Here is a 14,086-nt window from a genome sequence, read left to right on the forward strand (position 1 = left end):
TATAATCCAATGCATGCTCTTGTCTGTTTGTTTGTCCTTTATGCGTTAAGTTAAGGTTAGGTAGGAGTTATTAGTGTTAAGTAAAGTGATAAGTTAGGAAATAAAATTAAAAACAACCAAAAACCCATCCTTGTGTAATTTTTTCACATTTCCTCCTGATGTTTACTAGATAAACCAATCATTGTTTAGAGAATACGTCAATTATTAAATCACAAACCGTTGTTTGGATAAGGTTGTTTTTTCAAACTGTCATCAATATGTTTACATTAAAAGTTGTTTACAAATAATGGAATTAATGGGAAATAACTTTGATTTCCGTTATCTTTATGTGAGAAAATCCAAAACAAAGGGAGATCAATAACCTCGGGACTTGATTAACGCATCTAATTGGTCGGATGTGAGTGAAAATTTAAAAACGTACGTTTTCATGTGCCTGGCCTTTACTTCGTAGATACTGGATTTGTAGTTTATTATTATGTATTTTAATATTTTTTGGGACAGGGGCAACAGGTTACACACATTTATTTGGTTTTAAATTGGTTCTAGGTATTTTTTACGTATTTTTAAAGTCTCGAAATTCACGACCATGACCCCTAGGGTACATTTCCCAACTTTCACGCTGTTTTTAGACTATTCATGCCGAAATATATAAAGCCATATTTTTATGTCATCAGTTATTAAACTTACAAAAAAGGAGCATATTATAATTTTAATGTCATTGCAAACTGACTACCATGACAAAATAAGTCTGTCCCTCGATTTGGCGTCAAGACCATTTGGGAAAAATTTTCAACTTTGGAGCACGACATTGGTAAGCCTGGCGTCGATTGCGTCAGTTCGTTTTAGAGACTAGTTCGGGGTGTACGTCAAGTTTGTTGTGTCGGTCGTTTTGTGTTGAAAGAAGTAGTTACATGATTAATAAAGGTAAGTTTGTGTTTTTTGTAATTTTGGAGTGTCCATGACCGTACGTAGTCATTTGATGAAGTAGACGTGGTGTTAATTTTTGTTGATATGATATTTCAATTGCTACATTAACCTAGAAGTCCACTTTGTATCCTCGAACATGAGGTGCAGGGCTACCGCCAGAACAGAGTCAAATAACACGTAATGTCATGACCATCGCAGGTTTTTTCACGACCAATCCAGCGTTATGGATTATACTGTGTTTGGTCGTGACAATAACTTAAATATCATTGTAAATTGAACAGTTTAATTCAATTGAAACACATATTTTTATTATAACTAACAGTATAATTGAAGGATTGTTTAGAAAGATTTAGAATATTCCAGATAATTCACGACCGTACCGCTTGTCCCTGGCCATCACGTTGATGATTTCTATCATAGAAATTTCAAAAATTAAATTATCATCATATTTCAATGTTTTATACACAAAAGAAGCACTCCTCTATAAAAACATAACGATTTTTTGGGTCTCAGGTAAGTTTTTTCGGAGTTATACAAACTTAAAAGATTTTTTTGGCTTTTTTTCATTTTTTTCTAGAAAGACCAAATATACCAAAAGCTTAGTGAGCTGTTTATTGTATAAAGGCCATACAAGTAAATTAATTTATAGCAAAACATAGCTATAAAAATAATATTAAGTATTTTTATTATTTAGTTTTACGTCCGTGATGGTCGTGACAAAATTTTGTGTTTTTCCATCAAAGATAAAATTTTAAAAGTGCTTTTCCTGAAAACGTACGTTTTTAAATTTTTACTCATGTACTAAAATTCTTACTGTAAACGTGGGTTTTTGGTACTATTTCTTTTCCTTAGAACCGGTGGTAGCAGCAAGAATCATTTTTACGTACCAACACATCACTATTTACAAATTTTCTATCGTTGGTGCTGCACCTTATTTATTACAGTTGTATTAAATTTAATTGATGTCTTACTGTATAAGTTTTGCGTATTCTGTATGGATTCCAAAATGTTAGTTTATGCTAAGAAAACGATAACGCATTTGGGTAACATTTGTTGACATGAGTTGAGTAACAATCATGAATTGTTTACACTTTACGTTGTTTATGTATTTAATAGTTTGTGGCCTGTGTATTGTAAATTACAAATCTAAATCGTCTTTTAGTACTTCATTTCATATAGAAATGCCGTTATTTCAACACAATTTCGGGTCATGTTCGGATTAAGCAAAAAATATCAATTAATTGTTATGATTAAATGTGATGAAACTAACAAAGATTTCAAATACTTATTTCATATGTACTTTGCTATGGTTAAATCGTAGCAAATTCCCTAATTAAATGCTGAGTTTTTTTGTGTATGCTTGTTGGTAACGCTATTTCTCAGTGTTACACAGAAAAGACAAGAGCACCTTTGTTTAATTTTACCTTTGTTTAATGATGACCTTTGTTGAGAATAAAGTGTTCAATGGTGAAGTTGAGGTAGTATTTTAACTACTTTAATCAGTGTGGAGGGTAACTTTCACATATAGGCCTACCTTAGGGCAGTGCCTCTTTGATCTATAAAGAATGTTTTTAGTTTAATCATTGGATATAACATATAGACCAACACGATTCGGGTGACATTATTCATTGCCAAGCATTTGTTTTTGCTATAAACTGTCAGATATTGTATTTGCGAAGGTTTATATGTCCTATAATAGTTTTGCCAGCATATCTGGAAATATGCAAACCAACTGCTGTTCTGAATATAGAAGGTTTCAACTGACCACAATATCCCTATAGCATCTCCCGATCCTCATCAGTAACTGGCGAGAACCTCTTGTGCGAAGGAGTGGGTGGTGTGACGTCACTCTACTCTTGAGGGAACACCATTACCGTAACGAGACACTTAGGTTCCATCGGTGTTCGTGGCGTAGTTGATAGCGTCTCAGACTGGTAATCGAAGGGCCTCCGGTTCGAAACTCACCAGCGACACAAACTTTTTGTCCAAGATTATGCTTATTTTTTTACTTTTAACTTTATTTTTTAAGAACTTTTTTTTTTAATTTGTAAAGCTTCATTCGATTTTAATTTTTATATTATCAGCAAGTTTGGTTAGTTTGGTTAGGTTATGACAGTTAAATTTTTTAATAAAAAAAATTAAAATTTATTTTATACAATAGTTGAAAATTATAAGTATACCTTCATTCGATTTTAGCGAATTTCCCATATAGGGAATAAGCTATTACCGTAGTACTCATGGTAAGACCTGGACCCGGGACCGATATAATTTTTCATTTTGAGGTCCCTAGAGGCCAAAAACACCATCCGTTCAAATTCATATATATGTATATATATTTATTTATATATATATATGTGTCCGTTAGCGCGATAACTCGAGCAAAAATGATCCGATCTTGATGAAATTTGGTACAAACGTGTAAACCTACGTTTATTCGAACGAGTTCGCGAACCAGCAAAAATGGGTTTTTCCCATTTTTTACCCTAAAAACAAAAAGTTTGGCAATTTCTTTTTAAACCGTTTTGTAGAGCTTAAAAAAAGAAATAATTTAGTATATTGAAGCGCTGTTGTATGCCTAACGGTCACGGAGAAAATTTAAAAATAGTGTAATTTTAAATTCCCATGTTATTCTTATGGAGAAAATTAAAACTGTTGTAGTTTACATGTTTATGGATATATGTTGATAAAATTTGGCAAATTTATTTATTTCATCCTATATTATTGACGTATGGTCAAAAAACACTTTTTACCTTCCCCGTAGCAGCAAACCTAAGCACTCGTTAAATCTAATCCTATACTCTAATACGAGCAATGTTTGCTTGTATGTATGCTTGCTTGCTTGCTTGCTTGCTTGCAGAAAGATCTCGAAAACGGCTCCGACGATTTTCTTCAAATCTTGTAAATAGTTTATTTTTGGCCTAAAAACAAGTTTCATGCAGTTAGAACTGCCAACAAAAATCTAATTACGTAGAAAAACGAAACTGAAAGTCACATTTTTTTAACATTAGTCTTATGGGTTGCTAAGTAACCATGTTGGTTGAATTAAATAACAAGGAAAAGGTAAACAAAAGACTTGAAGTTGTAGCATTGTAGCACGTGTTCATAATAAACCAACTACCCACAGTATACTAGCAAATTACAAATACAGTACAAAAGGAAAAACATCACTTGTTAATATTGAGCAAAGATTATACTTAAGATTACTCGAGACATTGTAGTCAAGGGTAGCAGTGCGAAGTCTAGGATCTGTTTATGACGAATACATTAAGGTATCTGCAATCCTAAAATGCTATGGGAAGGGAAGGAAACAGGTACGTGACGTAGGCAGTAGTGAAGGAAGTAGTAAAGGCAATCATAAAATGCTATGGGAATAGAGGGAAACAGGTCCGTGACGTAGGAAGTGATGAAGGAAGTAGTAAATGCGAGCAGTCCGGAGTGTGGGGACTGTTTATGACGATAAGATTAGGGTATCTGCAATCCTAAAATGCTATGGGAAGGGAGGGAAACAGGTCCGTGACGTAGGAAGTGGTGAAGGAAGTAGTAAAGGCGATTAGTATGGAGTGTGGGAACTGTTTATGACGATTAGATTAACGTATCTGCAATTCTGAAATGCTATGGGAAGGGAGAAAAACAGGTCCGCTACGTTGGAAGTGGTGAAGGAAGTAGTCAAGGCGAGCTGTCCGGAGTGTGGGAACTGTTAATAACGATTAGATTAAGGTATCTACAATCTTAAAGTGCTATGGGAATGGAGGGAAACAGGTCCATGACGTAGGAAATGGTGTAGGACGTTGTAAAGGCGAGCCGTGTGGAGTTTGGGAACAGATTTATGTATCTCCGATACTAAGACTGCTTTCAGAGTGAACTAACGATTTTCTCCGAGCAAAGCTCGGTCCCCAGGTACTGTTATTTAAATTGGCAATAAATATGTCTTATTCATGGAAATATTTTAGTAATAATGTAATCAGACAAGTTGAAATTAGCTTAGTCTGCAGGTTTGCTGTGGCGGGGGTATTTATCTTAACTTATATCTTCTTTTATATTATCAGCAAGTTTGTTGGTTAGGTTAGGTTATGAAGGTTATTTAATAATAAAAAAATTTAAGTTAAAATTAATTTTATAGTTAAAAATTTAAGTTAAAATAATTTTATTTTTAAAAATTATTTTATAATTATAAAGTTAATTTTTCTAACTAAAAAATTATAAAATAAGATTTTCTTAAATTGGCGTGAGGGGCTCTCCCACAATCCCCCACTCCTTCGCACAAGAGGTTCTCACCAGTTACTGAAGAGGAAGGGGAGATGCTACTACAATATCCCCTTGTGTAGAACGGGCACACAGCTAGTAAATACTAAAGGCACAACCAGAGAGCACAATAGAAAGCACAACACTTACCTTAACATACACAAGGTTTTAGATATTGCATCTGCTTGCAAATATTTTTGAAATTCTTTTATCTCTCTGCATCCGTCCTTGATTGAGATCAAAAATTTGCCCAAGGTTTTAAACTTATTCCCTGCAAGATTGAGAAACCATTCAAATGAATAGGCCTACCTCTGTATGAGCAAACCTGAAGACCAGCTCTATTAACACATAACCTGATTCCCTAGATGATCTCAATTTGACTATGTTAATATGAATTATATGTATCATTATACTTAAGCTGAGTTTCTAGAAGAGATAGAGAAACTAAGAGCTTATTTTGCATCCTTTAACACCTATATTATTCTTTACCGTAACCTTTTACAGTTTTATGTTTAAGAAACATTACCTATACAAATGTGGGTACATAATTATATTTCTTGAACTTGTGATATCTTTATCACTGATATTGTTGTTGTCACACTAAGTACTCTACGTCACCCTGACGTATTACACTGTACGGTAATCGGGAAGTTATTAAGAACTACGATTGACACTATAAACTGCTAACGACCAAATGGGCCGGAGTTACTCCGGATGGAAGCTGGAACTGAGGTCTCGAGGTGTCGGTTAGCATAAATGTATGTTTATGTTAATGTATAGGTGCACGCTCATTCTTCCCGTGTCCCCACACGAAACGAAGGTAGCCTAGTTAATGAGGCTGAGCTGGTTGGTAAGGTGACCAGACTACACCGTAGTACCATTGACTATGTCTAGTTGTATTGATAGTCAAAGGTAGTACTCTAGGTTGGCGCACAAAGAACTACACTGGATCGAGCAGGCATGCATGCTCAATGCTCAAACAGTGTCTTGCAGAGCAGGATATCATTTTGAGCATGCCTGAGGCCTTGGTGCAGACGTGGTGAATGTGTGGTCATAACTGAAATGACAATTAAGTCAACAAAACACCATGGCATGGCCTCTGTTGTTGGTTAGACGTCCGGAAAAGGCTGCCATATAGGAAATATTCAGTATTCAGAGAATTTTGTTTTATGCTAAAATTGATCAACTTATTCTTGGTGGGATTAACATCATATTATGTTTGGACTTGGGACAAAACTTAGCTGAGAACATCATTATCAGCAAACTAAAGAAAGGGGATTTTGACAACTCTCTTTATGTCATTGATTAATATGGAGATCAGAAAATATCAAATTTTTTATGTTTTCAAGTTAATTTAGAAAGAAATCCATATTCGCCCCATAAAGCCACATAAAAGCCAGTTCACACGATCTAATTAAAACCTGATGAGGGAGTGTTTATTGTATTCAACCAAGTTACATTAATAGGGTTTACCTTAGCCGCATTAGAACTACATCGTAATCTGTATTGGAATTGGTTTCCGTATAGCTTGAATAATTCTTGAGATATAAATTGTTTTGTAAAAAATACAAAATGGCGGCTAGCTGCTAAACGAAAATTTTTTTGACCTATATATGTTTATATGAACTTTTTTGTTTGAATTTATTAGTACTATCAGCAGCTGAAGATTGTGACACCCCTTTATAAACACCCTGTATAAACATTTTACAGAACAGACATCACAGAATTGAAAGCAGAACTGGAAATTTGACTGTCGTTTAAAGAAATAAACTTCTGACACAGATATGATATGAATAGAGTATGAGTGACATATACTATACACATACATTTTTCATCCCAGATAAAGTTACAAAAAGACTACATGGTAATCTCCGATATACATTCCTTCTTACTTACGATATTCGCTCATATCCTTTAAAATGGTCTTTTCTTTCTCGATTTTTCTTGCTAGAGATAAATTTATACCCTCTACTTGTTCTCTTAGGTACACACATTGAGCTTGTTCTAAAACATAAAAAAATTAATGATTTCAAAGGTATGTTTTAAGCTTTTTTTTATTTAACACAGTTCATTAATTTCTTCAAATAAATCTGTGTAATAAGGTGATAATAGCTAAACTATCTGATGTAAGTATTATGTAAGAATCATTTTGTTACTGTTTTGGAAAGAATTGTGATTTTTGTTTTGGGTAGCAGATTTTTATCCCCCTGGAACTTTACCCCCTGGGCGAACATGACGTCACAAACCATGGGGCAAATTTCCGGCTGCGAACTTTTGAGTTCTGGACATCAGTTCGATGGATTAAAGGCAAAATTAAATGTATATTTTCACGGTTGTGAACTTAATCAGAACACATCAAATTATAAAAACCTAGAGTGTAGGGGCCGGAATTTTATCCCCGGACTTTTACCCCCTTCATGAGGTCAACTCAAAATTTACGGCCCGGATTTTTACCCCCCGGATTTTTACCCCCGGAATTTCATCCCCCGGATTTTTACCCCCAGAATTTTACACCCTGGCCAGATATATAAATTAGTGAGAATGGTTAATTATCTTCATTCAGTTTTAATTTAATAGTATTGTATTATTAAGTAGCCTATCTGAATTTATTCGTAACATCAACTAATCGAAGAGGTTTTTAATTTTAAGATTCGAGTATCAGGATTCGATCTTTGAAGCCAACTGTTGGTTAATATGACGTATAAACAAACATCAGATTGGTAATTGATTCAAAAATTTCTTTAACGATTTATTATAAGACCGTGGTAAAACAATGTTTTTCGTTCGTATTGTAATAATAATAAAATATGCCTTATTGTTTCTTTACTAAGAAATGTTCACCCAATTATCATTTAAATGAGCTACTCAGTTTATTTTACATACTTATTAACCAACAGTTGGCCCCAAACGCAAATCCCAAACATCAAAATTAAACAGCGAATTCTGTTTACTTAGTTGAGATTACAAAATAAATAAATAAAGACGAGCTGTTGGCCCGTCCTACGTACGGGATTGAGAAGTCAACAAAAACTGAAATTATATTAATATTTCCATGTCTAATCCAAGCAAAGTTCAAGCAGTTAACCATTTCCTGAAAACAAAAAGCTGCCAAGATGAACTAAAACATGTACACATTTTCCTATTCTTTCCTCAAAAAGTCGAACAGAAAAATAATTTGCATAATTTTTCCTTTGAATACTCGGGGGCAGAGCCTCGATTTGTATACATCAGTCGTTATAGAATCTTGAATCTTACTTATTTTCTATATTCAATGCCAACATCACAGAATAATAAACTAACCTGTTAGTTTGAAAGACAACTTTTATATTCAACCAGGGGCCCATTTCATAATAAACTATACAAGTTACAAGTTACAACTTGTAACTTGTAATTTCTATTAGATTTGCATTGGGCGATCAGCTGATTTACTAATAATATTAGTTTGTACTTTATTATGAAATGGGCCCCTCAGCTGTTAGTTAAAACAAATTATATTGCACTAAAACAAACTTAAAATTTTAAAGATTGCTCTAAAAAATAAATTAGAACATCTATCATTAAACCATGAATATTTAAATAGTCTGTCATCCTTTTACCCATAAAATGGACGTACAATGAGCATAGCATTACACATAGTATAAATAAGTCAACCCCAAGCATGTAATTATTATCCAAATGCTGAATTTGTGACACAAAAGCTGAATGTTTACAGCTGTTATGTTAAGCAAATTATTTTATGCCAAAAGCTAGTTTAGAATCTTAGCGTCGGCTGCTAGACTTTTTAAAAATTAAAACTTAATTTTTAAAAAACTGGGACCCTAAACTAAAATTATGGCTTCGACATTCCCTAGTTCACAAAATTATCTTTCTTTCAACACAAAAATCATGAAAATCCGTCGAGTGGTTGATTCAGAATCGTGAAATAAAAAAACACTGTTTCGTTTTAATATTATAGATATGCTACTTAATAATAAAATGTTTACAATTAAACAAAAACAGAAATAGGAAAATCAATCATTCTTAATCTATATAAATAAAATTAGAGTTTTGTCTGTACATTGCTTAGAATAATGAACTTTTTGGTTATTTTTACATTTCATAGGTCAGAGAAACCGAATCAAACCTTATCTCAATTTCTGTCTGTCTGTCTGTCTGTCTGTCTGTCTGTCTATCTGTCATTCTCTTGGTAACGCTAAAATACGCACTTTATTACAACTACTCCTCAATAACTATAGCACTGTCCCGCCTGAAACTTATTTTCCAAATACTATACATATATGAGATGGTTTTAGACGTATTTCATCGAATATGAGACAGTTAGATATTTAACAGTAAACCCTTGAAAATCAAGTTTTTGTCGATTTTTGACGTGGAATTTCTGGAAGCCCATGTTAACCTTATGAGAAATGAAATTATTGAATCTTAACAGCTGTTTCAATTAAACAAGTTGGTTCTGTTCTGTGATGTTCAATAGCATTAAAGTTACAAGGATTACCAACAGGGTGCAGCACTAGCACTATTATTTCTTTTACATTTATGACAACAGCTAATTTGCAACCTGGAGGCGAGTGAGCGTAGCGAACGAGCTAACCTGAAGGCAAGTGAGCGTAGCGAACGAGCTAACCTGAAGGAAAGTGAGCGCAGCGAACGAGCTCCAACATACAGGTGAGTGAGCGTAGCGAACGAACTTCAACCAGGACGTGATTGAGCCATGCAAACGAGATCAGATAGTAAAAATAAAAGTAAGCCTACCGTTATAGGATCGACCGGCAGACACAGAGGTAATTTAACCTTTTATTGATTGTCATACCGATCCGGAACAACAAAAAACAACATAAAATGAAGCTATGTATAATAGTTTGGCCAGCATATCTTAAAATATGCAAACCAACTGCTGTTCGTTATATAAGAAGGTTTCAACTGAATATTATAAGATCCCCGTGCGTAGAACGGGTACACAGCTAGTAATTTCTATATCCGGCCAGGGGGTAAATATCCGGGTGTAAAATTCCGGGGGGTAAAAATCTGGGGTAAAAATTCGGCCCGTACATCTTCAGTTGTCTAAACACTAGTTATATGGACAGGGGGTAAAATTCAGCTTTTTATTGCTAATCTAATTAATCACGCTCTGTCTATTTTCATTAGACTTCCAAATCAGCGAGGGTAAAATTCCGCCCGCGAACAAACTTTTGAGCGCTCAGGTTACTACGTCATAGTGACGTCAGCTTTGCCCAGGGGGTAAAATTCCAGGGGGATAAAATTCCAGCGACCCTTTGTTTTGTATTATCATAAATAGAGAAAACTCAATTTTTTAAATTTGTTAATCCAATTTCTGTATTGTATGATAAAAAACTGATTCATGTTTTAAATTAATGTTAATGAAACTGTTCTATAAAAAAAAAAATTATGGAGTTTGAACAGAAAGTCAGATCCATATATAAATCCCAAAGTACCCATGAACTTTTAAGAAAACTTAAAGTCACACCCCATAAACAATATACTTAATAATTTATAAATAAAAATACTTTTTAAAAATGCCACGTTTTTAAACACACTAAAAAGTAGAAAATAATTTATAAATATGTGGAGAGAACAAATGCTTGTAAGATTTAAAACGAATATCGTTGGGCGCATGCTAATTTACAATTACCTTCACCTATTGAACTATTATTATCTATTTCTTTTTAATTCGTTTAAAAACGTGGCATTTTTAAAAAGTATTTTTATTTATAAATTATTAAGTATATGAAGATTCTGAACATAAGACGTCGACTCTTATGCATTTCGTAATACAAAAGCTCCTCCTAGATGGCTGAATCAATCGTTTTCAAATTTTGCATGGTGATACTCACCATGTCGGTGAGTGCCAACATCTATATGGTATTAAAAAAGTCTCTCAGGAATTCGCCCCACTGGGTCTCAAAGTTTCAATGTAATCCTTATGGAATCAGTATTTGACACATAAACAAAGACATATGATCAGCTGTTGACTTTTGAATGCAGTAGATAAAGAAATAGCTGATAGCATTATTCCACAGATATAAGAACAGAAACGGTATGGATCATAATTATAATCAAATGACGACACTAGCTTGAGGTCCATGACATAGGAAGTGGTGAAGGAAGTATTAAAGGTGAGTCCGGAGTGTGGGAACTGTTTTTGACGATTAGGATAAGGTATCTGCAATCCTAAAATGCTATTGGAAGGGAAGGAAACGGGTCCGCGATGTAGGAAGTGGTGGAAGTAGTAAAGGCGAGCTGTTCGGGGTATGGGATCTGTTTATGACCATTAGATTAAGGTATTTGCAATCCTATGATGCTATGGGAAGGGAGGGAAAAAGGTCTGTGACGTAACAAGTGGTGAAGGAAGTAGTAAATGCAAGCAGTCGGACTGTGGGAACTGTTTGTGACGATTAGATTAAGGTATCTGCAATCCTAAAATGGTATGGGAAGGGAGGAAAACAGGTCCGCGAAGTAGGAAGTGGTGAAGGAATTAGTAAAGGTGAGCATCTGGAGTGTGGAAACTGTTTATGACGATTAGATTGAGGTATCTGCATTCCTAAAGTTCTATGGGAAGGGAGGAAAACAGGTCCCCGACGTAGGAAGTGGTGAAGGAAGTAGTCAAGGTGAGCTGTCCGAAGTGTGGGAACTGTTTATGACGATTAGATTAAGGTATCTGCAATCCTAAAATGCTATTGGAAGGGAAGGAAACAGGTCCGCCACATAGGAAGTGGTGAAGGAAATAGTAAAGGCGAGCTGTTCGAGGTATGGGATCTGTTTATGACCATTAGATTAAGGTATTTGCAATCCTATGATGCTATGGGAAGGGAAGGGAAACAGGTCCATGACGTAGGAAGTGGTGAAGGAAGTAGTAAAGGCAAGCAGTCTGGACTGAGGGAACTGTTTGTGACGATTAGATTAAGGTATCTGCAATCCTAAAATGCTATGGGAAGGGAGGAAAACAGGTCCGCGACGTAGGAAGTGGTGAAGGAAGTAGTCAAGGCGAGCTGTCCGGAGTCTTGGAACTGTTTATGAAGATTAGATCGTAACGGTCAAAAATTGACACCTAAAAATTTTTGACCTTATACAAAATAAATGCATAGTAAACATGGAGAGAAGATCGATTTATTTGTTTTGGATAATGAAAGTAGTAATGAACGGAGTGGAAAAGTACTGGGCTGAGCAAACGTTGACCCCTCCTCATCCCGGAAGATTCTCGGAACGGCCGCTGCCACGCCAGGCGCTAGTGTCGGGCCACGAGCAGGGTGGGGAAAGGCAAGAGCGAGCGGCAACGGAGAGCTCAGTTGGTCAGTCTTGACCCAGCTACCACCCACGTCAGACACATACTCCCCGGTGAGTGCAGTATACCTTTTGAATTACACGTTAGTAATACTGTAGCTACCCTCTACCGCTCGTACCTTCGTTCAAACGGTGACATTCGATCGTTGCTTTAAGGATTATTTCGTTTTCGTTAATTAATAGAAGAGTATACTTTTGTTTGCATTTTAGTTTTGCATAGAGGTTATTTGCCGTTTTAAGTTATTCTGGGAACCAGGGTCGCTCCTCTGACACCCAGGGTCACGTCATCGATTTTAGTTGTATCTAGTTATAGAGTCTCGTACCAACCACCTGCCCAGTCGGACACATCCTCCCCGGTGAGTGCAGTATACCTTTGGTTACACGTTAGTAATACTGTAGCTACACTTTACCGCTTTTACGTACGCTTAGACGCTCGATAACGTAAAATATGTTCGATCGTAGCTTTAAGTATTATTTCGTATCGTTAATTAAAAGATGAATGTACTTTTGTTTGTCTTTTTAGTTTTTCATAGAGGTTATTCGCCGTTTCTTCGTTTTGGGAACCAGGGCCGATACCCTGACACCCCGGGTCATTTGACCGACTGTATTCGCCATTCTTCGTTACTAGTGATCGAGGCACGATCCCTCGACACTAGCTCGCCGTTTCTTCGTTTTGGGAACCAGGGCCGTTACCCTGACGCCCCGGGTCACTTGACCGACCGTATTCGCCGTTGTTCGTTACTAGCGATCGAGGCACGATCCCTCGACACTAGCTCGTCAGTTCATCATTTTGGGAACCAGGGCCGTTACCCTGATACCCCGGGCCATTTGATCGACTTTCGTTGTTTGGGAACCAGGGTCGCTACCCTGACACCCCGGGCCACTTGATCGACTTTCATTGTTTGGGAACCAGGGTCGCTCCCCTGACACCCCGGGTCACTTGACCGACTTTGCCGTCATTCGCCGTTATCGTTCGGGGTGCGATCCCTCTACGTTGTCCCTCAGTTTAAATCGTTTTAAACCGTCAGAAGTTAGGAGTTGGTGATGATGAGCCTCACAGAATAAACCCTGGTGTTTCGAGTCTGGACAGAGTTCTGAGCCTTCTCCTACAAAATCAAAAACCATTGCGACCGTGTTTAGGTAAAGACCTCGCTTGACCCCTGGAAGTTCGGAAACCCGTGCAGGCTGACTTATTTTGGGCACCAATTGAGATATTCCGTACACTCCACCGAAAACACGGTCACAAGATTAAGGTATCTACAATATTAAAATGTTATGGGAAGAGAGGGAAACAGGTCCGCGACATAAGAAGAGGTGAAGGAAGTAGTAAGGTGAGCAGTGTGGAGTGTGGGAACTGGAAACCGTTTGTGGCAGTTAGAATAATGTATCTGCAATGCTGAAATGCTATGAGAAGGGATGGAAGCATGCCCACGACATAGAAAATGGTGAAAGAAGTAGTAAAGGCTAGCAGTGCGGAGTGTGGGGAATGTTTGCGGCAATTAGATTAACGTATCTAAAATACTAAAATGCTATGGAAAGTGATGAAAACAGGTCCACGATGTAGGAAGTGGCTTTTTTTTTAACAGAGGGCCAGGCTTACAAGTCACCATGGGATTGC

The 14,086-nt window shown here is 36.3% G+C and overlaps 1 protein-coding gene across 1 annotated transcript in view; it reads right to left on the minus strand.

Annotated features, from left to right (window-relative positions):
• LOC128985647 (uncharacterized) overlaps window positions 1–14,086 on the minus strand; it is a 133,177-nt gene that overhangs the window by 66,550 nt on the left and 52,541 nt on the right. The window contains exons 5-6 of the mRNA XM_054405387.1: window positions 7,066–7,173; window positions 5,320–5,440 (exon numbers count right to left, since the gene is read on the minus strand). Coding sequence (XP_054261362.1) covers window positions 5,320–5,440; window positions 7,066–7,173 — 229 coding nt within the window. The remainder of the gene's footprint in view (window positions 1–5,319; window positions 5,441–7,065; window positions 7,174–14,086) is intronic.

This window comes from Macrosteles quadrilineatus, unplaced genomic scaffold (assembly GCF_028750875.1).
Source record: "Macrosteles quadrilineatus isolate MER2022 unplaced genomic scaffold, UCM_ALF_1.0 Scaffold_2__2_contigs__length_208266976, whole genome shotgun sequence".
Taxonomy (NCBI): Eukaryota; Metazoa; Arthropoda; class Insecta; order Hemiptera; family Cicadellidae; genus Macrosteles; species Macrosteles quadrilineatus.